Consider the following 26568-nt stretch of genomic DNA (forward strand, 5'->3'; position numbering starts at 1 on the left):
TTCTCAGAGTACATCAGACGCCCTTGGGTGCTCTCTGGTGGTGGGGCCTGAGAACGTGCATCTTAACTGCCCGCCAAGCAAGCCGCGTGCACATTCCAGTTCGGAGAACCACTGATTTAGGGCCTTCTGTCGAGGTCATACATACTTCCTCAAAAAGCATCTGCTTTGGTTCACTGAACTTTGTCCTACATTCTAATTCCTTTTAACGTAGTCATCTATAGGATTTTGTGATCGAACCAGCTCTGCAAAGGTCACACATATCTCTTCTAGTTGCTGTACACTGACAGCTTGATTTCTGTCTGACTCCCCTGTTAAAATCTGTGTTGTCAATCTGGAGCTCCTCCTTAGCTGTGTTCTCTTTCCCGACAAGAACAGGAATGCTTATTTAACGGATGTTTACTGAGCACCTATGTGCCCGGCTTTGCTTTGGATACAAAGGACACAGCAGTGAACGAAACAGCAGAATCGTGGATAGGAAATGGACTGTAAACAAATGTATACTATGCCGGTGCTATTATGTGCTTAGAAGAAACATAAAGCAGGATAAGCAGGTGGAGAGGGCCAAGGAGGGGCAAGGGGGTGGGGTTGTTATTTTACAGAAGTGGTCAGGGAAGACCTCACCTAAAGGAAGTGAGGGAAAGAATCCTGTGTTCCCTGGAGGAAGTGCATTCCAGGGGAAAGAAACAGCAGTGCAAAGGCCCTGAGGCAGAATCCTGTTCAGTGTAGTCACAGCCCGGTGTGTGGAAGTGAATGAGCAAAGAGGAGAGTAGCCAGAGAGATAACAGGTGTCGCAGTGGGGAGGATCGTGCAGAGCCTTGTAGGGCATTCTGTGGCACTGGGTTTGTTCTGAGGGAGGCAGAGAGCATTGGTCGGTTTGGGCAGAGACCCGGCGTGAGCTGACTCAGGTGTTGCTCTGGGTCTCTGTCAACAGCACACGGGGGCCAAGGGCTGAGAGACTGTCAGAACAGTCCAGGGGAGAGATGGTCATTGGACAGTGTGGTAGAATGCAGGGGGCTGAGTGAACCAAGTCCGGAAAAATTTTGAAGGTGGAGCCAATGGGCCTTGCTGATAGCTGGGATTTGGAATGTAGGGGAAACCTCAAGGTGACTGAGATTTTTGGCCTGAGCAATCTGCAGGACGGAGTTGCAGCCCACAGAGATGAGAGAGGCTGTGAGAGGAGCTAAAGTGTCCAGTCCCGAAGTAACCAAAACTTTTGCGCTTGAGATGCCTGTTGCTCAGCGACGAGGGACTGTGTGGACATGGTCGTAGTAGATGCACGAGTCAGGAGTTCCAAGAGCGGGGTCTAGGCTGGGATACATATGTGGATGTTACCAGGGCAGAGATGGTATCTGAAGCTGTGAAACTGGATGCGATCCCCTGAGAAGTGAGCCACCAGGAGACACGAAGGAGGTTCGATGTTCGAAAGTTGGAGAAATGAGGAAGGAGCACTAAAGGCGACAGGACTATCTGGGGAGGGAGGAGGAGGCCAAGAGCAAGAGCCTGCATGTCCCAGGTAAGACGGTATTTGAGGAGGAGCAAGGAGCCCGGTAGACGGGGACAAGGAGAGCACCCGCCCAGAGTGGTAACCACATGCGTCTCAGAGCCGAGCCTGGCCTTGCGTGGCTGCCCAGTCTTTCTGAGTCACGGATGCCTTTGTTACTGCCACGCTACTGCCAGTGCTGCTTCCCCAAGCTTCCAGCAGCCAGGTCAAAGCTTACTCACCTTGAACTTGAATTTGAGGGCCTGGTGGCAGCTTAGACTCTCCAGTGCTTTATGTTTTTCTACCTGTGGGGATTGTTCGTACTGCCTCATTCAGACTCTTCAGCCCAGACCATCTTTTGACCAGGAGCGGGCATCATCAGGGACTCTGACCTGGATACCAGTTGTCCTTTGCCCAGCCCCGGGAGCAAGCCAGTCATTGACAGTGACCTGGTATAGCAAAGATGACCTGTCATGGGATGGGGACAGGGCTGGGAGCCTTGTTCTTACTATAAATGTGTCCTTTCGTATATTTCAGTTTCTTTTGAGAACTGGGAAAGTTGTGCAGAACAGATACTGGAGTGGATGAGCTGTACACTCCAGAGGGGAGAGAGGCAGAGTCATGGGCACAGGCAGGCTTTGGCATCACACGGGCCCGAGTCAGGCAGTCAGACCATTCATCCACCGGCTGATGGCACTGGACACCCGGATGCTCCCAGAGTTTCCTGGGGCCTCTGCTTGCGTATCGGCCACGGGGATGCCGACGACGACTTTGCAAAGCTGCTGCAAAGATGAGACATGCTGTATGAAAAGTGCATGTAGTAGTAGCCTGTCTGGCTCCTTGTAGATGTTCAGTAGATTATAATTGTTAATAATACAAAATGTGAAGTCATAGGAATAATAATTTCAACCAAGGGAGCAGGTAGCTCTTGGACGCATTGAGAGAGTGTCTCATAATTTAGGGGGAGAGAGAATCTCATAATTTGGCACATGTGCCAGGTCATCTTTTCCACAGCGTCACGATTCCCTTGTGATGGATGTGTCCAGGGCAGAGGACGAAGGTGGCAGGGACAAGGCCCTCAGGCAGGAAGAGGGGATGTGTTCAGGAAATGGGCATGTCTCGTGTTCTCACACTTCAGCTCCAATGATACGAGACCTTGCCAAAGAAGAGGCTGCAGGAGGGGGCCTGACAGTTACCTAATGTCCTCCTCCTGGTCACTGTGGCCTATTTTTCAGGCACATTATCTACACTCAAAAGAGCTGCCTTTGCTTCTATATCCAGTCTATTTCTGACTCATATTGTCCTGAAGTTCAATGGTTTGGCTCAAAGGATTTTTGAGAAGTCAGCCCATTGAAGTAGAATTTGCAATTTCCCGAGCGCCCCACGCTCTTTCCCACCCCTGTGCCTTTGTGCCGGGCTGCCTGCTGGAAATAGATTTTCTGGGCTCCTGTACCTGGAGGGAAGGGGCGTCACTCAGCCCTGTGACCCTCCCAGACCCGGATCGGGGTTGTTTCCGCTCGACCCCCGGTTGAGTTGAACGTCCGTGTTGTCCTTTTGTGAGTTCACCCTGCCCCGAGCGTTTCACAGCACTCAACAGCGTTTGGCACACCATGAGACAGTGGCTGCTTCCACACTGGCCTCTCTGGGAGGGCAGGAAAAGGACACTTACCGTGGCTTTGTCCCCGTGCCCAGCATCGTGCCTGCTCCATCAACTCTTGAGTGGTGAAGGTGGCCGTGCACCGCTCTGGATGTGAAGTGTGGTTGGATTTCCCCACTGGCTTCTCACTTCAGATGACGAGGAGCAGTGAGGCAGATAATCCCCCAGAGTGTCACACGCCAAATCCCTTTGAGGGTGTTTTGGGTGGCATTTGAGTATTCTTAGCCTCTTCCTTCACGTGGTTAGCAGAGAGCTTTTCCTTCCCTGAGCACATGGCCCTGCCTCCCAAGGAGCCAAGGGCAGCCCTTGTGGGATTAGCGTCGTGCTGGGGATAATCCATGGGTGGGTCGTGGAGCCTTTGCTCTCACTGTGATGGCTGACTTTTCCAAGTTAGTCGTCATCGCTTGGGCACCTCAGCTGAGGGAAAGCCAGAAGTCTTACAAAATTAAACTACTGTCTTAGGTTGTATTTGTGTCGGTTTTCTTAGCCCTGCTGTCCACAGGAGCCGTGTGGCCTCTGAACTTGAAATTCATCGAAGCATCTCTTATTGTGGGACGTGTGTGCACACAAAATCTCTCTGAATGTTTTAGTTCCTTTTCTCTTACAATAACGACTTTTTAACCACCAGTTCATAATTCGTTTTAAAATTTTGCCCACCCGGCATTTTTTTTTTTCTAGAAACAAGATACCGGTCAAGTTCTTCTGGATATGGCATTCAGCCACTTATGCGTGACCGAAAAGGAGTATTTCGGTTTGCAGCATGGCGATGAATCAGTGGACTCTCCCGTGAGTACCATCCCTTTGAGATGTGCTGGACTTCTGCACAGTTTGGTTTTATATCTTATGTTTTCTTACCCAGCAGAGATGGTTGGAATCAAGCAAACCCATCAGGAAGCAGTTAAAAGGTGAGTGTGACCTCATTTCACTTGAACACTCGGTGTTAGTGTATCATGACCCAGTTCTCTCTTCCAATCAAAAGTGTGCCAATCACATCTGGTACCTGGATTCCAGGTGGTCCAGGCAACATGAGTGAGCCGACTTCTCCCTGTCTGACTTCTGAGTGAGCAGAGATGCTTCCAGACCAGCCCTCAAGGGTTCTCACCAGCTGTGAACAAGACAGGGAAAGGTGAAAGAAGGCAGCCACGATCCAGGGAACCCACGTTCTTTTCACAAGGGAAGGAGGATGGCCTTTCTTAGCCCAGTTGTGAGAGGCAGGCTAGGAAAGAGACACACACACACCTCTAGCCCTTTCCAATAGTATAGTTCCGGGCACTGGAGTCCAAGGCATAGGCAGGTGATGTCACAGATATAACACACCGCTCATCAACCAGGAGCGGGTCCCGTGCAGATTAACTCCCAGGCATGTGGGCTTTCAACATCGCACTCTGGTCCTCTTTATGCACCTCGTGCCCCAGACGAACCTGGCTGACCTGCTGACAAGGGGAGAGACCGAGTAGGATAGTTTTGAGTATATAATACGGTGCTCTGGGTGCACAGAGAAGGACAAGACAGACTCGGAGGCATGTCTGAGACATTCAGTGACAACTTGCAGAGGTGGGGAGGGGAGCTGAAAGGGCACCCAAGGCAGTGGGAGGACTTAGCTATCCCCTGATGTGCTGCAGCTGGTCAGCCTGCACCCAGAGTGACAGCACCACCCACTTTGGAACCAGGCATCTGCACAGAGGTACGTTCCTAGGTGTGCACACACCAATTAAAGTCTTTGACACGAGGCAGAGATACAGAGAGATGACACTAAAGCAAGGGCAGGGTGGGGCAGGAATGAACTAAGGTAGAGGAGACGGTGGGAAGAGCCTGGTGGAGAAGGCTTGAGTTTCAGAGAGCGAGAGAGTGCCGAGCACTTGGGTAGGGCCAGTGGATCTTTACTGCGGGATGGAGTGGGGTGGCACTGACATCGCGTAGAGCACGGATCTTAGCAACACAATCTGATACTCTCCTATTGCTGTCTTGTGAAAGAAATGGACTCATTGTATCCATGAAACTGACTCTTGGTATCGTTGCATAAAGCCATCTCTGAGTCTGTTAATTATGTGGTATTTGCTAGTATATTAATCACTTTTGGAATTCACTTTGCATTCAAAGCATGACATTTTCCAGTATAAAAATGTTTTTGAAACGTGGCCTAGCAGAATCAGAAACCCCAGTGCTCCAATTTGGGGGTTGCTGGGTAACCTAAGGCAAGCCACACCTCTGGGTCTGTTAGTCGGCTCACATGTAAAAGGCTGGTATCAGTAGCGGCCTAGCCTATTCACGGTTGTGGTGTTAAAATCAAGAACGTACACGAAAATGTTTGAAAAGTATAAAATCACCATATGTGGGAGATCGTATTTCTTTGAATTTTGTACAATTTGCTGATTTAAGGATTTTTTAAATTCCTAAAACAGATAATGGAGTATACTGCTTGAACAGCCCTAAGTTAAACAAGTAATGGGAAGTGGATAATGCCTCGTTCAATGCTGATGTGGCAAAAACAGTTTACTTCTTGTAGACACGGAGATTTCTAAACAGTCACTTAACTTACGTACTCCTTTCTTTGAAATTAATGCTTTTATTGATGGAAAAGCTGTGGTCTAGTGAAAATTGCATCACTTATGGGAGAGTAGCAGCTTACATACATTGACTTTTTTTAAGGGAAAATTTAATTTGTTTTTAAAAAATGTTGTAGGAGGTTTCCCCTGTACCCTGCATTTTCGAGTAAGATTTTTTATACCTGATCCCAACACACTGCAGCAAGAACAAACCAGGTAATCCATTTTTTTTTAAGTTTCTATTTAGTATATAAAAATGAGTAATCACTGAACCTGTACTCTGTATTTTATCCCCGGGGCCAAGTCTGTCATTTGGGTATGGCTGCGCCAACAGTCGTGATCCAGGTAAAAGTTGGGGTGCACAGATTGAAATTTTAGTCGGCTAATTCATTTTCAGTCTCGGGCCTGCTTCTCTAAAATCCCAGCACACTCCCATCTGCAGCCTCCTGCCTCTCCCCCCCGCCCCCCCCCCCCCCCAGCCTCTGGTGCCTGTTGAGCTCCTGTGTTCAGAGAAGGAAGCTCATTTCTACTGATGCAGGCAGGGTTGAGAAGACGAGCTCGGGAAACAGTCCTCTGCAGCTCAGGTAGCGTGGTATCTCTGCAGGGCCAGAACTGAGGCTCTTCAGGGTAACAGGAGGTCTCTAAGCTAAGAATTCTCTATCAGATCCCCAGCTGGTAGGAGCTGGAAAGGAGAGCTGGCGGCGGGTCAGCTTCTCTCCTCAGTGAATCAGCCAGGGCAGGCAATCTGTGAAGCAGATAAGGGGAAGAGGGCTGTGATAGGAGTTGTTTACCCCTCCGGGCTGGGTGTTTGGCGGAAGCTCTGTGCTGGCACTCGTGGGTTTCCTAGATGGGGAGCAGTGTTTGGAATGGGGGGGTGCGCACAGGAGAGCTGTTGCTGTTTGAACGGGTAGTATGCAAACTCAGCCATGCCTCTGCTCTCCCGCACGGCAACATTATTAAGCTTTTGTTATTGATACTTTCAGTTTTCTTGGGCAGGGGTGGGGGGAGCTCTTCCACCGGGAAGAGCAGTGAATGGATGCTCAGGAATCTTGAATCGGTTCTGTGCTCGCTGTGTCCAGGAGCCTACCGCCAGTCGTAGACTGCCATCTTGCTTTCCTTCCTCCTTTCTCTTTTTAATGGTAGTCACATGATCACATTTTAACTTTCAGCATGTTTAAAGGCCAAATATTAGTCTGTTTTGCCTTCTTGCACCTCTTCCCTCTACAGTAGCAGACATTAGAGATTTGACTGTGTGTGCCGTGAGGTTAAACTTTAAGCCAGTATGAGAGATGACTGTCACACTCAGTGGGTAATGGTGGGCAGCTCACTCGGTGGTTCGAGTTTTCCCCCTTAGTGGCCCTGTGCTCTGGTGGACCAAGGGGTAGTGTAGAGATACTCAGCCTAGCAGGTCAGTCCATAAAGTGGTGACATCATCTACAGGAATATGTATTTGAAATGACCCCAAGCCATTACTAAATATCAAGTTCTATTCAAGGGATGCTTTAAGAATGGCATGATGGAATATGTATATAAATATATAAATATAAATGTATATAATATACATATGTACAGTGAGTTTTTTAATCACAACCCCACAGTAAAAATGTATTTTCCTTCATTACACAGGTACTGAAGCAAACATTTCAAAAACAGTAGTAAATGCAATAGTACCCTAAAATTTTCTGTTGTTCTTTTTCCTCTTAAAATGCCAGTTGTGGCCCATGAAAATGAGCCAAGCAGCGGGTTCCAACCCCAAGTGCGAACTATGCTGCCTGCACTGGTGGTTGCTGCCCATCACCCCATCCCCTCCCTGTGATGCTCTCCAGAGAGAGCTGGAGTGGAGGGATTGCTGGGGCCAGCCAAGGGCACGTGTCCCTCTCTAGTACCTTTGGGCACTGGACATTCACTTCCATAGCCATGGGGAAGAAGCTCACTGCCTTTGGGAGCCGATGGAATCTCCCTGCTCAGCCTCCCTGAATGAGAGGGAAAGGTGGGGAGCTCAGGACAGAGAAAAGGCTTGGGAGAAGTGAAGGCTGCCTTCAGACCTGCAAATGCCAATCAGTCGTGGGAGGGGGAAATAGATGTGCTGGGTGATAGAATTACGGCCAGTGGGCGGAGGCTGCAGAGGGGCAGGTTTTGGCTCAAGAGGAGTAATAGACTACTTTTTGTTTTTACTTAAGTCCCGTATAAACTTCAGTTTGTCCGTGTGTTTCTCCTGAAATTCGATTCTACAGGACCGACACCCAACCCTACTACCCCGCCTCCCTTCTCAAGATCGGTGCTATCCCCAGGGTGGTGTGTAGTATAGCTGTCACCTCCTAGGATTTGGGCACCAGATTTCTCTTCAATGCAGCAAGGAGCCATGGCAGCAGCCACCCCTATGACTCCTATAGAGCTGGGCTAGGCTTCCACCATTAATTTATTACATTGATTTATGTGTGTGTTTGTTTGTTTGTTTTTACTTAAATGAAGAGTTTTACCTGTGTTCCTGGCACATAGTATTTTATGAAGCCTCAGCTCTGTAGCTTGTCCAAAAGTTAATTTCCCTTTTAGAAATTTAGCTCCTAAGAGTCAAAGAAGGGGTACAGTGGTAGTACTTGGTGTTTGCTGAGGACCCAGGCAGGGAGGTGTGTGCTGCTTTTTTCTGAAGTTGAGCCTAGGGTATAGTCTAGGAGTGGTCATGGCAGTTCTGAGAACAGGAGCACCAAGCACCTCTTCTAAATGTCTTTCCTTTGCTCTAACTGCCCAATAAACGTTTCCTTGATGGTGAGCCTTCCCATCTGCTGTTTCTATAAAATTTAAATCTTTACAAACAGAATTCCATTTCCTGGCAGACTCAGAATGAGGCTCCTTTGACATGTGCAGGAGGTCTGCTAGGTTTGGGTCTCATCCCACTATTGTGATCTGTTCCCGATGAGGTCACGGGGTTTACGCAGAAGCTTTGCTGCAGTCACACAGCAATGAGAATGACCTAAACGCCACTGCATGGTACGCTTTAGAGCAGTTAAAGTGGTACGTGGTATATTATGTATATTTCACTACAATGAAAAAATTCAAATTACAAAATCAGTCCAAAAAAAAAGCTGTGCTGAATGTATGACAAGGTAGCATTTGGTGAGTGGTGAGGTCCAGGTTCATGTTCTCGTTTATATCCCTAGGAAGATACCCTGATTAGCTGGGCTCATCGGTGAAAGCCCAGATTTACCATTGGATTATCTCTAATTCTCTCCCTTCTCTCCTTTCTCCCAGTAGCAGTGTGGGAGGAGAGAACACTTAATTCTGGTTGAATGTCAACTTGGATAAACATAGCAACGAACTAGAAAGGACTGATTATGTTTTCCTCCGTGGAAAAGGTAGAGCTCCCAACGGGATAAACGTGAATCAGCAAATCTATGTTGTACTGTCTCTCAGTGCTGGTCTTCAACCCGAGAAGGGTAGCCGGTGGTAATTATAATCAAAGTAATAATGTCAGACTTAGGAAATTGAACGTTAGGAATCCTAAACGTTTTGTCATCAGATGCCTGATAAGTTTGTAGCATAGGCAGATACTTTTCCGCAGCATAAGTGTCCAGGTTAAAATACGACGTAACTGATCCCACATAACCCGTCTGAAAACATCAGTTGCCTCATCTGTAAAATACGGAGGTAGTGGTACCTACCTCACAGAGTTGTTACGAGGCTGAAATGAGACAGGAAGTTATAAAACCCCATGTGCACGGCCCAGAGCTGTGCAAATAGGAAGTTGTAATGCCATGGGAAGCATTCACGTCTCAAAACGCCAGCGCTTTAACCTTTAAACATAAGTTTGAAGGAATAATGAGAATAATCTGTTTAAATTGCCAAAATTATCTCTCTCCGGCTTCCTCAATTGTATTTTAAGAAGTTTCACTTTTGTCCTCTTGGCCAGACATTGGAATGTCCATCCCACTTGAGTCCGGGCTTTAAAAAAGAGCGGGAGCTCGCGGCCAAGTGTCACGGGTATGCCGCAGCCCTAAATGTAATGCTCTCCAGGGCCCTTCCCAGCCCGCACAGCACTGCGGATGCTGCTGCGCCCTGTCCCCTCGGTGGAGGGCGGACTCACGGGACGATGGGGGGCCTGTGATGACTTACCAAGCTCTGCCCACGAGTCAGGTCCTGAGTTTTGAAGTGATAGCACCTATAAGGAGGTGCAGAATCCAGCTTGGAGGTCTTGGCAGCCTCTCGTCGACTGTCACACTGGTGCCGGAACACCCACAGTTCCTGGGACACAGGGAGAAACCCAGCTGGGGGGTTGCTCCCCCGCCAAGGAGATGTCTACACAGACCCTCCTCCCCTCAGCAACTTCGTGCAGAGGGTACGTGGGTGTGCAAATGCCACATTCAGAACAGCAGCCTCTCGAGTGTGCGGGGGCTGCTTGTGTAGAACGTCATAGGTGCTGGTGCTCTCAGGTCCCCCAAATTGGATTGGGGGGGTCCAGGCTGAGGGTGGGGCGCTCACTGACCAGCTGCTCCTTGATGGGCTACGTCCACCCCGCCCATCCCTGCTCAGCCACCCCTAGGACGGCATGTTCTGGCATGAGGCTGGAGGGAGACTGCCCCTGCCAATCAAGACTGAGGCAGCCACGTGAGCCGTCATTGCTGAAGGGGCGGCCTTGACATGTGCAAAATCGTGCCTAATACTTTAGACCAAAAAAAGTGTGCTTTTGTGTATTTTGTTTACCAAATGTACAAGTCATATTTCAATTTGAGCATGATGAATTAATGAAAATAATTGTTTCATAGGCATTTGTATTTCTTACAACTGAAGATGGATATTTGTGAAGGAAGGTAATGAGAATTTTGCATTCTTCTTTCCCTGTCAGTTGCCAGCCTAGCAGAATCGTGGTTCCAATCAAATGGGTGTGCATTCCTGGTAGCAGCACCAAATGTGAACAAAGTGGGGATGCTGAAAGCAGCATCCTGTGTAATACCATGCTTTGGACATCCATCCAAACTCAGTCCTGGTATAGAGAGGCTAAGGGCCAATAAAATTTGTTTTGTGTTGTTTCAATTCTATTACAAAAGGTATGGTTATCTTTCTGGTAAAGACCTGAGAAATTTTAAAGGGAGGGAGGGTCCCTGAATGTAAAATGGACTTCCCTCGGGGAGGCAGATCAGGCCTCAGTTAGGTCCACTTCAGAGCCCCCCAGTACCTGGGGATGGTTCGTTTCCTCCCTGGGACACTTTTCCACTCACTCAAACACATGAGCGCCTGCCCATGATTCATCACTTCTTGTGTATCAGGACCGTCTCCGTAGCTGGGAAGTAATCCGCACTTAACTCAGGAGGGGAGAGGAGATGCCAAGCCAGTGGTCCCTGGGCTGCCTCCTCCCAGTCCTGAGCCTTTTTTGACATGTGGGAGAAAGCACGGCAGGTTGACTGGTGGGGACAACCACGTCTTATTCCCATTCTCCTCACCGCCTTTCCTCCTGTCAGTTTAGTTCTCCAAGGCGGGTCTTCAGACGCCTCTGCTGTGCTTCCACAGGGGAGCTTGCAGGCTGGTGGGGGAAGTGAGACAAGAGCCTGTGAAGCGTTTAGGACCAACACGGGCGGTGGAGACCACAGTTTTCATAGGTTTGAGGAGAAGGAGACGGGGGTGTGGGTTGCCGTCTGCCAGGGGGGTGTCGCCTGTCGGTGGCCAAGCTGAGGGTAGAGTGCAGGCTTGCAGTGTTCTCTACTTGGTGTGTACACTATTCTTTCACAGTGTTCTTAGTCATAGGATTGCTTCGTCCATCTAGACTGAACCCCCATAGCCTCTCTGCTAAGTTGTTCCCCAAATCCCATTCAGCTGCTCTTCCTGTCCCAATGACCCTGGCTTAGGTTTCACTGAAGCCCATCTCGGTAGGAGAGTGAATGGCTGATGTTCACTCCCCCCACGGACTCTCTGGGTCCAGACAAATGAAGAGACAGTGAGTATCCCTGGGTATATCTCCAGCCTTGGAGCGAGCACTCAGAAGTTCCAGTTGGCGCCAGAGAGGTAAGGCCACCTTCCTGTGTGGCTGCAGGGCCAGTACTCAGCGCAGGGACAGGAAGGGGACCCTGGCAGGCCAGCCAGATTAGTCAGAGAGGTGACCGTGACTCACATCTTCAAGGGCTGCCATGGAAACCGCATGTTTTCTCCACTTCCCATGGGGTTGCTGGGAAGAAGGCTTTTAAAATCTGTCTCCCCACGCTGCAGGCCCTCACCCCTGCTGCAGCGTTCAGCCCTCCGCACTGCCCCCTCCACCGGGCAGTGATCCCTGCCCCAGGTCCTCTGGCCGGGCTCCGAGGAGAGCATGGAGCCCCAGGTGGAACGGAGAAAAGGGAGCACTCGGAGGGTTTGAAATACGACCAAGACCGAGACGAAAACACTGGCGGACATGGGGTATAGGGGAGGGCAGGAGCTTAGGAAGGCAGAAGAACACGTCCAACCTGGAGTCTGTGGGTTCCTGGTGGGTGGCAGGAAAATGGAGAGGTGGGCAGACCATTCCCCATAGATTGGAAGCTTCAGGAGAGTACGTAGATTCGGGGGTCTTAAATAACAATAACTAATTCAACGAGGTAATTCAAAACTCACTGGAGTTTTAAAATTCATCATACTTCCCTATTTTTCCCCTTTCAGAGGATGCCACCCTTCTAGAAAGTGGGTAAGCCAGCTGGGATTTAGGTAGAGAGCCCCATGAAAAGTCTCCTGTCTTTACTGGAAAGATAACAACGGTTGCCCCGTGATCTAATATTTCCTCTTAGTGACGTGAGCCTGGCCTTTCTTGACCAGCCCAAACCCTTGCCCACCATGGCCTTCAGGGTATATGTATTAATGTTTATTACTTTAAACATGAAAAAGTTTTAATTTTTAGAAATCTTTAGTGTTGCATGTATCTTTACTGCTTGATATCAGTTATATCATAAAACTGTTTTCATTGTGATTCACGGTGTGTTTTAGTGGTTAACTCAAGAAAGAAAAGACAGGAGGTCAATGAGTGTTCCAGGCTCCTGGGCCTTTTTGCTAACGTGGTTTTCTCCTGACAGGTTGACCTGCCCGCTTAACTCAGCAGTGGTCCTAGCCTCCTATGCAGTACAATGTAAGTCACCACGGGAGTGCTTCACACCTGCACTGACCGCTGGCTTCTCCGGTTTGACCATGTCCCTGCCCCTCTCCCCCAGGGATCCTGTTGGGAAAGCATCTCTGGTTGCTGAGAGAGTTCCACTGGCACCCCGCACCATGACTCACACTGTCCTTCAGCTCGGGGATGTTGATTAAGGAAGGTGGTGAAAGGAAAAAGAGTGGATGGGCTGTGGTGTGAGGTTTTCTCCCAGGGAAGCACATAAAACAGAAGATGTTACGTTTTCCAGAGGCTTTGCTCACCATCTGTACTTGATCTCCATGACAAACCCCAGTGGGCAGATATTTATACCAGTCACCTCTTACAGACTTGGAAACCGAGACCCACCTAAGTTATGGAATTCACTGGAGGACATTCCTGCTACTTGTTTGGTGCCACTCGAAACACTGCTGGGATCTTAGGAATTTATTTTTAGAGTTTCCATAGAGCTAATGGGTTATATATATTTTATTCAATAGCAGTACTGCCCAATAGAAATGTATATGAGTTGCATGTGTAATTTTAAAGATTTTATTTATTTTTAGAGAGAGGGGAAAGGAGGGATAAAGAGAGGGAGAGAAACACCACATGCCCCCTACCTGGCCTGCAACCCAGGCATGTGCCCTGAGTGGGAATCGAACCTCTGGGAAGCAACCCTTTGTTTTGTAGGCCGGCACTCAATCCACTGAGCTACACCAGCCAGGGCACATTGTAATTTTAAATTTTCTAATAGCCATACTAAAAAAATAAAACAAAAGAGATGAGATTAGTTTTAATATGCTTTAACCCAGTATTTCCAAAATATCAGTTTAATATGTAATCGAGGTAAAAAATTATTAACGAGATATTTTACTTTGGTTGCACTACGTCTTTGGAAACCAGTCGGACTTTACACTGCCAGCACATCTCGATTTGGACCGGCCACGTTTCCAGTGCTCAGGAGCCACATGTGGCCAGTGGCAGCCATACTGGGTAGAAAGTCCAGATGGACTTTTCCAGCAAGGTCTGTTTAAGCTGGAGCACCAGTCTACTCATTCAGTCAGCAAAACTTCACTGAGCCTGTGTTTCGTGACAGCCCTGGGGTAGATGCTGGTGCACATGGTGAAAAGGTGACCAGCTAGATGGACAGCGAAGTATCACTTTCTGGTTAGGTCGCTGTGTGGCGCCAGCACAGGACACCAACAGAAAGCTTGTGCAGAGCTGCGTGGCAGCTCAGGACTTAAGAAGGGCCCTCTACCTTCTCCCGAGCCCCACGCCATCTAGGTCTGCTACCCTCTTGGCTGACCACATGGTAGCGAGTTGAGAGAGCAAGATGGCCCAGGTATAGAGCAAGTGCTGGCTGAACTACGCACCCTTCTGTGGTCTCAGAAGAGGCAAAGTAGCAAGAGAAGGCAGATAGAGACTCCTGAGGTGGCCTTAAGTCTGCTTACTCCCCTAGCAGCAAAGAACAGAAATGAGAGAGGCAAAGAGCAAGGTGTAACACCAGGAAGTGGAAGATGACTTTTAACAGTGACCCTACTCACTAGTGAGACAAGACCCATGTTAGTCTCTCTCTGTAGCCTGCATCTCCTCCCCGATAGGAAACCGAGAAGAGGTTGCAGAGGTAGGCCCGGGCGGGTTTGGAAGTTCCCCTTTCCCTACGGTATGTCTGGGGACAGACCTGACCGTGTCACATCCATGTGGGAAATGGCACGTCACCAGTCAGCTCCATTCGTATTGCTCTCTCGACCTCAGGGACTCTATCTGTGCCAGGCCGATCAGCTGAGCAGAGCACGCTTTCCCACACCTCAGAGGGGGTTCATCACCAGAGCTTCAGGTTCAAGGAACAGGACCACTTGAAAGCATGCAGGACACAGCAGGCTTGATTTAAATCCTGGCTTCTGTATTTGTCACTTAAGTGAATCTCGATTTTTTCACCAGTAAGATGGAGGTGATGATGGTGATTATGACAGTTTGCAGTATGACTTCTTGGTCAAATGATATGTGTGAAGATCTACAACTACAAACTTTTTATAGTTGGACCATTGCTGTTAACCGAGTCAGTGGGAGCACACACAAGCCGTATTACCTGAGTTGTGCTTCTTCCACTTACACCTGAATAACCTTGAGCCTCTCCGGCCTTAGCTTCTTCATCTGTCGAGTGGGGATGCTCACCGTACCAACTTCATAGGGTCATCATAGTGAAGACGAAAGTGGTAAATATGGGAATAGGCCTTAGAACAGTGCCTGGCGCATGGCAGGTGTTAACTATTACTGTATGTCCGTGTCTGCCCAGTAGAAAGCTTTTAGAAAGTACGGCCTGTTACAAACATTCTATTTAGAGTAAAATTTAAGAATGGGAAAAAAATCTCATTTTAAGCTTCAGTCATCGGGTTCCACTCCACAAGAGACTCACAGGTTGGGGCTAAAGACAGGTATCAGCATCTAAGAAGTGCAGACGAGCGTCAGTGGAAATAGTAGCTTGACTGTCCTGCTAAGCAATATCATGGGTGTCACACAAGCCGTTTTAAGGACAAGTTCTTTATTCTTCCACCCTCAGTAAATTTTTCCATACTCTGGATATACATTTCTATAACGTTAATTTTTAGATATGAAATTGCTGGATCAAAGGGAATGCCTACATTTTATCTGGTACATTTTGCCACATTGTCCCAAGTCGGGTGTGTGTTATGAAGACAAGCCCTACCTACCAATGATCAGCGAATCAGCGAGCCGAAGGCACATTTTCTTACTGGATAAGACAAGTAAAGTGATCTTCGGGTGAGACCCCTGAAAAGTCGATGGTGGAAGATTGCTGGGCTCCTGTCAGGGGTTTATGAGGCTCAAAGAACAACGTTTTTAGAAATACATATTTACTCCATAATGCCCTCTGAGCCTCTGGCACGGGTGGGGGCTGCTCGAGGCTCGGTGTGTACAGACAGCCGGCTGCTCTACATGAGGGGACCCGCAGCCTGGTGGGAAGGCAGAGGCGGACTGGATGATGCTGGTGCTGAGGGTGAGCACAGAGGGTGTGCTGCGTCCTGCCTGGGGGGGAGGGGGGCCAGAGTCCGGAAAAGCCACCTAGTGGGGACCCCTGAGAAGAGCCTCGAAGCTCAAGTGGGACGTGCAGGAATAGCTTGAAATGCCACCCATTTGAGTTCCTGCAACTTAGTCTGTCTTTTTTACAAAATATAAAATATCAGCCAGAAGAATGCTTAGCACTTAAAAGACAAGGTATTTCCCACATAGAAGCCCTTGTTTCCTTTTTATTCTGCCATTGTTAGCTTTTGCATACATCGCCTGGGCGTGTGGTGTAGTAAATGTACAGTGTGCACTGTGCTCGGAGTCCAGACTCCTAGTTACCAGCTGAGCGACAGTGGGCAGGTCCCTCCGTCAGTCCCAGTTCCATGATCTGTTTAATGGGGATGAAAGCAGCGCCCCCTGCTGGGTCATCAGGAGTATCTCCTGCCATGATGTCCTTGAAATCAAAGCGGAAACCACTCTGTGCCTTGCAGATCTTTGTGTGTGGCTGTTAACTTTGTTCCCCCTAGTGGTTAGCACAGGACGCTGCACGGAGTAGCCAAGATTTCAAGGGAAAATCTTGGAAGTCTTGAAACCTCCCTACAGGGAGGTTCATTGGCCCTGTGTTAAGTTCAGACTTTTGTTGGTGACTTGACTAAAGACAGAACCTTGCTGTTCATCTTGGGGCTGGGACCGTTAGTTACACAATGGATGACCAAGTCAAGATCCAGGAGGATCTTCTGAGCTAGTGAAGCCAACAGAATAAAATTTAGTAGGACTCTGCGTGAGGCTCGGGAAAACCATTTGTAGCATTTGGTTGCCCTCTGGGGACGTGACCACTGTCATCAGCAAATGGCCAGCAGCAGCTCAGCCTGGCAGGCAGGCTGGTGGGTGGGCAGGAGCACTGGCTGGGGTGTGGGTCACCTGGGTTCTGGTCTGGAACGCTGATCAGTGGCTCTGTGGTTGGGGCAAGTCCCTTCTCCGCCCTGGACCTGAGTTTCTCCCCCTTTCACATGAGGGGTTTGGATGAGGGGATTCTGAGGCTTTCTCGAGCTCCCCTCATTGCGGACCCTGTGTCAGGGCATCTAAATTACTTCCTGCAAATGCACTGTTGTACACTTCACTACGCACAAAATCACTTGTGAGCCACGCTGTGCTGACCACATACAGCCTTGACACTTCTGTCCACAGCTTCGCCCGACCTGGCTGGCCATCATGGCCTATCGGCCCTCCTCGGCCAAGTCCGCTTGCATAGGCCACTGGGGTTTCTGCCTTCTTCCCCTTCCAAAACCGAACTTTGCAGTAGCCTTTGTACAAGTCGGTTCCAGGTATCACATCCCTGAGCACCTACTCTGTGCCTTGCCTAGGAGCTAGGCCCTAAAGATTTTTCGGACCCACTCCCAGCCCGCAAGGAACAGCATAGGGAGGAAATAGGTCCCTTCGTTACTGTGTGATCTCAAACAGCAGCCCTTGGGTATGATGGCAGCCTAGGTCTGCAAGGCTGAGTGGGTGTAAAGAAAGATACCCTTGCATCTGACTCTGTGTTTGAAATTCACCTAAGTGGCCACCTGGCTTACACCCTTCTGGGACTGGCAGTGCAGCACCGCCCTGGTCCTCCCCAGTCCACGGCCTTGTGAAGGAGGAGCGGTGTTTGCTTTAGAGCCCTCCTGTGTTGAACGGGTGCCCTGAAAGCCTCGTGAGTCCTCAGAGGCCCCCTGGCATTGAAGCCAGCTGCAGGAAGAATTCATTAGAACCTTTGGAAAGATCTAGGTTCATATTTTTAAGAAAAGGATGAAAAGAAGTCTTCTTTTGTTTTGTCAAGCAAATGAAATAATAGATTAATTACCCATCAGAGCTAGAAGTTGTCTTTCTCACTCCTGTTTTTATACAGATGGAAAACTGAGTCTTGGGGAAGGGGAGCAGGGTTCTTTTTCCCAGGCCCCTCCGCAGTCCAGACGCCCAGGTGGCTGGAGTCCCCAGGGCACTTGTGCGCACTTGCACAGGTTGAGTGCTGCCCCGCTCTCAGGAGTACATGTCACACCACAGACCTCCGTGGGTCGTGTCTGCAGAGCACAGTCAAGGATGTGGGGGGAGGAGCACCTTCTGGACCAGGGGCCAGTCTGGGAGCTCCTCTTTGAGGCCCCCCTCTTTTCTCCTCCCTCTCTGGCTGCAGGTCCCCAACAGTATTTCTCTGACAGCCCCAACATCTGTCTTCCTTTCTTCTGACTCCCCTAAGAATGTTTCCCTCTCCCCAAAAACTCTTCCCTCAGCCTTGCCAGGACCTAGATCCTTCAGCCCCACCTACTCCCATTCTTCATGCCCCGCCCCCCATGGCCTCTGAGCACATCCTGGTTCCCTTCCTTCTGTGCTTCCTGAATTCCAGGGTGTGAATCAGGATGCAGACGGTGAGAAAGTCAGCACGGCCCCTCTTCTGCCCTCCCCCATCTTTTAGAGCAGGTTGGTCCAGGGTTAAATAACCGTGGGGCACATTACAGGAGCCTGCACAGTGCCTGGCATACAGAGAGTGGCATTTTTCTGAGTGGGTTCTCTTATTTTTCTTTACCCAAGGGTATGAACACAAAATGCTGTGTGGAACAGCCGTGGGACTAGAATAGTAAGGACCTAGATTTGAACAGTCTCCTCCTTCCCCCTCGTGTGGCCTCAGGAACAAGGAGAGTTTGGTTGGAGCACACGTGGCAATACTTCGCCCGTAGGGAGAGTTCAAGCAATAAATGTGGATTCCGGAGCTGATGGGAAGCTCAGGTTCCTGTGGTTGCAGAACTTCTGGGGAGAATATTTCCAATTAATGTTTTGCTTACGATGCTCTAGATGCTTATAAGCACAGACCATGTTGAAAAGGCAGTTTCCTCCTCCTTCTGTCTTGATAGCTCACGTTGGAGACTATGACCCTTCCATTCATCAGCCGGGCTATCTTTCCGATAGTCAGTTTATACCAGATCAAAGTGATGACTTTTTAACGAAGGTGGAATCGCTCCATGAGCAGCACAGGTGAGAGGAGGGAGGGGGTGGCCTACTTTGGGAACATCGGTTGGGGACTGTCGGCCCTGTATCCCCTTGTGTTTGCTGTGTTCTTTCCCTTTTGTTCACGAATCCTCTTTCAAGATGTCGGGGGTTTGTGAACTTTTGAGCTTTATGAGGTCATGTATATTTGGCATAACTGGCCTTCTGTAAAGTGTAAAAATTCAGCAAGAGCTTAGGGTGATTTGTGGTGTTCTGTTTTAGGATCTCGTTGAAATCAGTTAACTCCTCAAGGAAAGGACTTTTTTTAAAAGACTGCCCCACAAATTAGCCCTACCAGGCAAACCTTGTAATGGTTTACCCCATTTAATTAAATGGGCCATTCCTTCAGGTAGGATTGAATACACAGGCTGATGGACAAAAATGCTGACAGGCTGGGTCAGTCCAGAGCCCTCGCTAGCTTCAGCTCATGAGGTTGCCTCACTCCCAGAAGGGAACCCCAGGCTTTTGCACTGACTCGGGCCAAGCCTTTCCTGCAACAGACACACCCCACCTGGCCTCCTCTTCCCTTATCTCAGTTATGGTGTCCCCCCTCCCCCCAAATGAAAGGCTGGGCCTCAAGGGACCTCATGTGCTTAGGAAGGCCATAAAAGCAAAAGCCAACCGCCCAGCGTCCCTTCTAAGAGGCTCTGCCAATCCTCTCCCAGAATTGCTCCCCAGGCAGAAGCCAGCATCCTAAAATAGTACAGTGACGTTTGGAAGTTTGAGGCTGCTGCTTAAAGGGTGGATAAAGGCAGAAAGACCTAAAGAGCACCTATTAGGCAACTGGGAATAAGTAGGTTCCAAATTCCAGAAGGTGACAGTCTTCTGTGTCTGAATATTGAGAGCCTGCTAAATGAGAAGTATTATTTAATAAAGAAATGGGTGGGCTAGCTGAAGTCTTATTCAGTGGATAAGAGGGAAAACCTGGTTTAGTAGAATGTAGGTTTAGATTAAGATTAGTACCATAAGGCAGTTAGTAACTTCAGAGTAATGCTATCAAATTTTTTAGATTTGTATTCATTTTTAAACTTGGAGTTAACATCCTCTATTGGGTGACCTCTGGATCTTCTGTCTCCCCTAGTGGGCTGAAGCAATCGGAAGCTGAATCCTGCTTCATCAACATAGCGCGGACCCTCGACTTCTACGGAGTGGAGCTGCACGGTGGCCGGGTAGGTGCCCCTGGCATGTTTTGCTTCAAAAAATTATTTTAATTTCTGAAAGTTTGAAAATATCTTCTGAAACTTTTTCATTTGCAACCCCCCCCCCAAAAAAAACACCCTACAAGCCTTTTTTTTCAGACATTTGGAAGTTTATAAAGTAATATTGAGTTTTGCCAGTTGTTTATTCAGTTGCTTTTTTCATGTTTGCCTTTGTACTGAAGACTTTATCTGAGGGGGTGGGGTCAGAGGATTGGAAACAGATAATTTTTGTATGGCCATTTTACATTATGGTTGAAGAAGCAACAAACTTATTTTCTAAGCAACACTTCACTGAGCTAAGGTTTCTACTATTTAATCTCAGCACTGCTCAAGTTAGAGCTAATTACTCAAATATGATTGTTTTTTTAAATTATCATGATGTGATTATGAACATCAATATTTTAAGTTGGTTGTGACTTCTTAAATAAAATTGACTCAATAAAATAATATCTATTATTTCCTGAGCAATTTCTGTCTGCCACATAGTAGCTTATTTATTTCCCATGAGGTGTTAACATTATTCCCATTTTACAGTTGGAGAAACTGATACTCATGGACTTTTCAAAGGAACTTAGAGCACCTAAGTAGTGGCTTCCGTACATGACCCTAGCACGGTCTAATTGATATCTGACCTTTCCTTTTTCTGCCTGTAAGTGGCCCATATCAAAAGGAAGCCAATATTGGTTGAACACCTGGTACCTACTGGCCATTGTTCCAGATGCTCTCATATGAGACCGTGAAGTCTCCTTTAAAAATTACAGTAACCTTATGAAGTTAGTATTCTAATCATCTCATTTTGCAGATGAGAAAACTGAGGCCCAGGGAAGTTGAGTAAATGACCCAATTTTATATCTATACAATATTTTTGCAATTCATAGAAACACACTCTTCAGTCCCAAAACTATGGCAGGCAGGTTACAACATAGGGAATAAAGTAGGAAAAAGATACTGGATCTTACAAAATATCAACTTCAGGACTTGACCATTAAGTCCTAGTTGCAAATTATATTTTGTTGCTAGTGGAACGTTGTGGAGAACTTTCTTCAGTGGTGAAATAGGCTTTATATCTGCCTGAGTTGACCCGTGTTCTCTCCACCCCCAGTGCCCCACGAGGGTCCTGAGGCCAGATGTTTACCCGTGTAGCTGACAGCTCCAAGGTACCAGAGGCAGCTGGGTCACTCCCAGCTATGCTGCGTCAGCCAAAACCCCCTGAATCTCAGACTTGATTCCACAGAGCTTCTCAGTAGTTCAGAGTCTGCAGTGGGTCCTGCTGACTCTCCAGGACTGCCCTCCTCCAGGTGTGACTCAGCAGTCTCAGCTGCTCCTGGCGGTGGCTTCACCATCTCGGCTCAAGGCCTCGTGCTCGTCTCGAGGAGAGGAGGCTGGAGGGCTGCACACCAGCTCTTACATGGTCTGTCTCGGAAGAGACGCACCGTCACTTCTGACCTTAGCACATTGGCCAGAACTAGTCAGGTGGCCCTGCCTTGTACCAGGGGAGCTGGGAGACGTGGGGGTGGCTGTGGGAATTGAGTGCTCAGTAACTGTCTGCGCTGCAGGGTTGAGGTGCAGACTGACAGACGCAGAGCCAGGAGGTTTGAGACTCAGGCCATTTGTTTATGTCCTTATTCTGCACTCAGTTTTGATTTTATTTGCTATTTTGTTTGTCCTGCCTGCTTAGTGTTTTTCCCTATATTTTGATCCCAGGTGTCATGTTTAAATGCAACCCTGGTTTTCACCCAGCAAATTTGCTTTTGCTTAAGCATGTGATTTCACTTGGGTGCCCAATAGTGTCCACGCTGTGGATTCTTCAGCATATCAGCACTGTTTTCTTTGGGCAGTCTCCCTAGTTCCTCAAGTTCACATCATTTTTTAAAAGTGGGTTCTTGCAAGCCCTATCCTGTGATCTTTACTTATAGTCTCTGATTTCAGCCTGATAAAAACCCTTGGAGGTGGGTTCGAGAATCCCTGTTGCATAAAAGGAAACAGTAAGGCTCAGCAGTCCACAATAGTATAGCTAGTAAGTGCCGGCCAAGTCAAAGTCTGCCCTTTCCTCGTAATTACAAGGATCTGGGCAAATAGGTATATAGGTAACTTAAGGAAAGGAACTGTTTTATTCAAAAATGTTGTGTACATATACTCACCACGTTCCCAAACAGACTTAAACAGCTTATAGGTGCTGCATCTTCCATGTCTTCCTTACCTGCAGCAATGCCTAGCACAGGGGTTCTTCATAACTGTCAAATTTACTGGGTTTATAAGCAATCTTTCTATCTTCACTGGATTTAAAGTTGGTGGATGTACACTTCATTATAAAGCTAAACCTTTCCAGTGGTGGGTGTTGAGGTTTATATAAAGCTGTGCGGGGCGCAAGATCTTCCTGATTGTAATGTGATATCTCATACTGATTGGTGAAAATGTAACATCGAGTTTCGTTTCACTGATTCTGCCGAATGGGGGGGCTTGTGGGTAACTTTTGAAACTGGTGAAGCAGGTGTCAGGCAGTGTACGTCCACTTTAGGAGAATCTGCTGTTAAGTACCTGGATCTTAAGTATCTGTTAAGATGGGATTTTTGCCTCTTCACCATAACATTTTCCCTTTGGAGCTTATGCATGTTGCAGTTTATAAAAGCATGGGTGCTCGTGGTACCAGAGGACACGAGCCTACCCGTAACGAGCTGTGAATCTGAGGTCTTCCTTTCAACAGGATCTGCAGAATTTAGATCTAATGATTGGAATTGCTTCTGGGGGCATTGCCGTGTACCGCAAATATATTTGCACAAGTTTCTATCCTTGGTAAGTACAAACTGGTTCTGATTATTCCTGCATCATGCTTTTAAAATATGCTGAGCAGAAAGTAATGTTATCTCTAATTAGAGACGTAGGGATAGAGACGTTCTCCCAAGTGTTTACCTCCAAACTCTGAATTGGATCCAGATTCAGAACTTGGGAACGTTTGTCTTCATTGGCTGAAATGAAGACACCCCCAGTCACCCTATGGTTTGGGATGCTCGGTGGAAATGGGGATAAAATGGTGCAAGGCAGGTTTTGGAGATAAGGAATCCTGGGCAGTGCATTGACCAGAATTCGGAGAACTTTCTCTGGGAAGGAGCTATATTTTCAGTGTGGTTGCTTAGTTATTAATTGAACTTTTACCAAAGGTTCAGTTCTAGCCTAAAAACTCAGGGGACCCAAGCCCTGAATCCTCACAAGATGAGTGCGTAGGAAAGGCAGTGGCCTCGTAGTAGAGGACTTAGGAACACAAGCTCGGGTCCCGGCTTCAGGCACTCCTAGTCGAGCTCTTAGGTGATGTTTCTGAGCTCCAGTTTCCTCATCGGAAAACTGCGTGTAATGAAACGTCCTTTTCAGGACTTGTTGCAGGGCTTGGCTGAGGGACTGCTTGGAAAGCGTTCAGTAGGGGACCAGGTATATAAAAAATGCACAGTTAGTGGTGGCTGTGATTGTGCTGTTACACAAACAGTCGAGAGGCTACCGGACACACAGCTGTAAATAACAGAGTTAAGTAACACAGCTGGGATGTGGGCCTGGGTCCAGCTGCGCCATCTGTCCTCTTTCTGCGGCTCCACACTGCCCTCACCTGTCCTCCACAGGCCCACACCAGCTCACGCAGAGCAGCTCTGTCACAAAAGCAGCTGACAGCAAAGAGCGTGCTGCCCGTAGTTCTTGTTATTTAAAAGCTGCATCATAATCCAGGGGCCCTTATGTGATACTCAGCTTCAGTCAGCTGCTTGGTGTTTGGCTGAGGCTGTGGGGCCACAGTCATTTCCACACTGAAGTAAACTCCTGTCACCCCCAGCAAGGACTAGAGGACTCTCATTGGGAGGCATCGGCTACAGCCCGGCTGATCCCTGATGAGCTTTTCTGTGTTGTTTTTTTCGTTTTTGTAGGGTGAACATCCTAAAAATTTCTTTTAAAAGGAAAAAGTTCTTTATACAACAACGCCAAAAACAGGTGAGTTATATCTATGCTTGCTTTGCTTCTGGTGGTTTTTTAAATGTATTTTATTGATTATGCTATTATAGTTGTCCCATTTTTCCTCCCCTTTATTCCCCTCCACCTTGTATCCCCCCATCCCACCATCATTCCCTCACCTTAGTCCATGTCCATGGGTCATACATACAAGTTCTTTGGTTTCTCCATTTCCCTTACTATTCTTAACCTCCCCCTGTCTATTTTGTACCTACTAATTATGCTTCTTATCCCCTGTACCTTTTCCCCCGTTCTCCTCCCTCCCCTTCCCCACTCATAACCCTCCATGTGATCTCTATTTCTTCGAATCTGTTCCTCTAGTTGTTTGCTTAGTTCATTTTTGTTTTTGTTTTTGTTTTAGGTTCCGTTGTGGGTAGTTTTAAGTTTGTTGTCATTTTACTGTTTGTAGTTTTGATCTTATTCCTTTTTTTAGGTAAGTCCCTTTAACATGTAATATAATAAGGGGTTTGGAGATGATGAACTCCTTTAACTTGACCTTGTCTGGGAAGCACTTTATCTGCCCTTCCATTCTAACTGATAGCTTTGCTAGATAGAGTCATCTTGGATGTAGGTCCTTGAAATCAGCCGATAGCCTTATGGGAACTCCTTTGTAGGTAACTTGTCTCCTTTTCTCTTGCTGCTTTTAAGATTCTCTCCTTATCTTTAATCTTGGCTAATGTAATTATGATGTGTCTTGCGGTCTTGCTGTGTGCTTCCTTGGGTTCAACTTCTTTGGGACTCTCTAAGCTTCCTCGACTTCCTGGAAGTCTATTTCCTTTGCCAGATTAGGGAAGTTCTCCTTCATTATGTTTTCAAATAAGTGTTCAATTTCTTGCTCTTCCTCTTTTCCTTCTGGTACCCCTATGATTCAGAATGTTTAAAGTTGTCCCAGAGGTTCCTAAGCTTCTCCTCATTTTTTTGAAGTCTTGCTTCTTCATTCTGTTCTGGTTGAATGTTTATTTCTTCCTTCTGCTCCAAGCCATTGATTTGAGTCCCAGTTTCCTTCTCTTCACCGATGGTTCCCTGTGCATTTTCCTTTATTTCACTTTTCATAGCTGTCACTTCTTCCTCTATTTTGCAACCAGACTCAACCATTTCTGTGAGCATCCTGATTACCAGTGTTTTGAACTCTGCATCTGATAGGTGGGAATCTGCTATCCTGCATCTGCTATGCCTTCATCGATCAGTAGTATTTTTTTCTGGAGCTTTGATCTGTTCTTTGATTTGGGCCATATTTTTTTTTTTTTAATCTCATCATGCCTGTTAGTAGTAAGGGGCAGAGCCTTAGGTATTCGCCAGGGCGGGGCAACCCCCGTCACTGCATTGTGGTGCTGTATGTGGAGGAGGAGGGGTACGAGATGGTACAGTGCCACTTGCTCTGCTCTCTGCCGGCTTTCAGTCACTTCCTCCACTACCCACAAGCAAATTGGGCCCTTCTAGTGCTGATTCCTGGGTGGGTGGGTTTGTGTATGTTCTAGGACCCTGTGGGTCTCTCCAACGAACTCTCCTGTGAGGCTGGGAATTTCTCCTGCCGCCTCAACCCCCACAGGTATTTCAGAGGTTTTGAGGCTTTCTTTTTCTCCACTGGAACCCTGGGTTGTATGGTCTGCCTTGCTCCCCAGTTGTTCTTCCCCATTTATCCGCATGCAAATGTGGGATCATCTCCTCTGCCAGCAGCCGCCTTGCTGCAAGTCCTGTCCACCCCAGCTGCCCATCTGCACCCCTCCTACCGGTCTGGATGAATGTCTCTTCATTAACTCCTTGGTTGTCAGACTTCCATACAGTTCAATTTTCTGAAAGTTCTGGTTATTTTTTGTTTTCAAGTTTGTTGTTATCCTTATTTTGGTTGTGCGAGGAGGCAAAGTTGATCTACCTACACCTCCACCTTGGCCACTGCTTCTCGTTTTTAGCCACCCCAACTCCTTCCCAGGTGGAGGCAGTTTGCCACACACAGAACAGGGAGGGCACATGGCGGAAAGCAAGCGGAACCTGGAGCCCAGAGGACCCAGCAGTTCTCTGTATAACTCGCTCTGCTTGTCTGGCTGGAGAAGTAACTTGCTTTGGGGTCAGATGATGGATTCCGGTTACTTCACCTGCCCCAGCCCGAGTTACCTTCTTTACAGAACTGCAGTAACGCCCGCTTCTCAGGGCATCGCGAGGGTTAAACAGAAGAGCACGGGCCGGAGCACCCGGCACAGGGGAGCAGCAGGCTCACTTGCTCCCCTTCGTGTGTTTCCCACGCACGCTGGCCATCGCATGCGCCTCAATGGCTCCAGCTCCCCGGGCGGCTCAGCTGGCTTATCCACGGGGGAGAACGCCTCAGCCGTGGGGGTGCCGAGGCTTCCGCAACTGTGAAGTGGAGGGGCTGGAATTCAAATCAGAGCTGTCTGTTCTTTCCGTGACACCACACTCCGTCTTGTCACGCTGCACATTCTTCACCTCCTGTCACTATGTCCACAGTGTTTCCCGGTGTTTCAAAGATGGTGTGCACCTAGCATGGCTCCCCATCACAGTGAGCACTTAGAAACAAGAACACCAAAGCCCAGAGGAAAGTAGGGCTAGAATCTGGGTCTCCTGAC

The 26568-nt window shown here is 48.1% G+C and overlaps 1 protein-coding gene across 14 annotated transcripts in view; it reads left to right on the top strand.

Moving 5' to 3' along the window:
• Positions 1-26568, top strand: part of PTPN3 (protein tyrosine phosphatase non-receptor type 3) — a 135792-nt gene that overhangs the window by 62501 nt on the left and 46723 nt on the right. For 7 of the 14 annotated variants that reach the window (XM_045195082.3, XM_045195084.3, XM_053921918.1 and 4 more), the window contains exons 3-11: positions 3816-3923; positions 3997-4042; positions 5821-5899; positions 10444-10488; positions 12709-12761; positions 18671-18791; positions 19885-19972; positions 22707-22795; positions 23908-23971. In XM_045195082.3, coding sequence (XP_045051017.1) covers positions 3816-3923; positions 3997-4042; positions 5821-5899; positions 10444-10488; positions 12709-12761; positions 18671-18791; positions 19885-19972; positions 22707-22795; positions 23908-23971 — 693 coding nt within the window. Of the gene's footprint in view, positions 1-3815; positions 3924-3996; positions 4043-5820; positions 5900-9015; positions 9037-10443; positions 10489-12708; positions 12762-18670; positions 18792-19884; positions 19973-22706; positions 22796-23907; positions 23972-26568 lie in introns of those variants that run through there. The other 7 variants (XM_053921930.1, XM_053921919.1, XM_045195085.2 and 4 more) reach the window with 6 other exon arrangements.

Source organism: Desmodus rotundus, chromosome 1 (genome assembly GCF_022682495.2).
Source record: "Desmodus rotundus isolate HL8 chromosome 1, HLdesRot8A.1, whole genome shotgun sequence".
NCBI classification, from domain to species: Eukaryota; Metazoa; Chordata; class Mammalia; order Chiroptera; family Phyllostomidae; genus Desmodus; species Desmodus rotundus.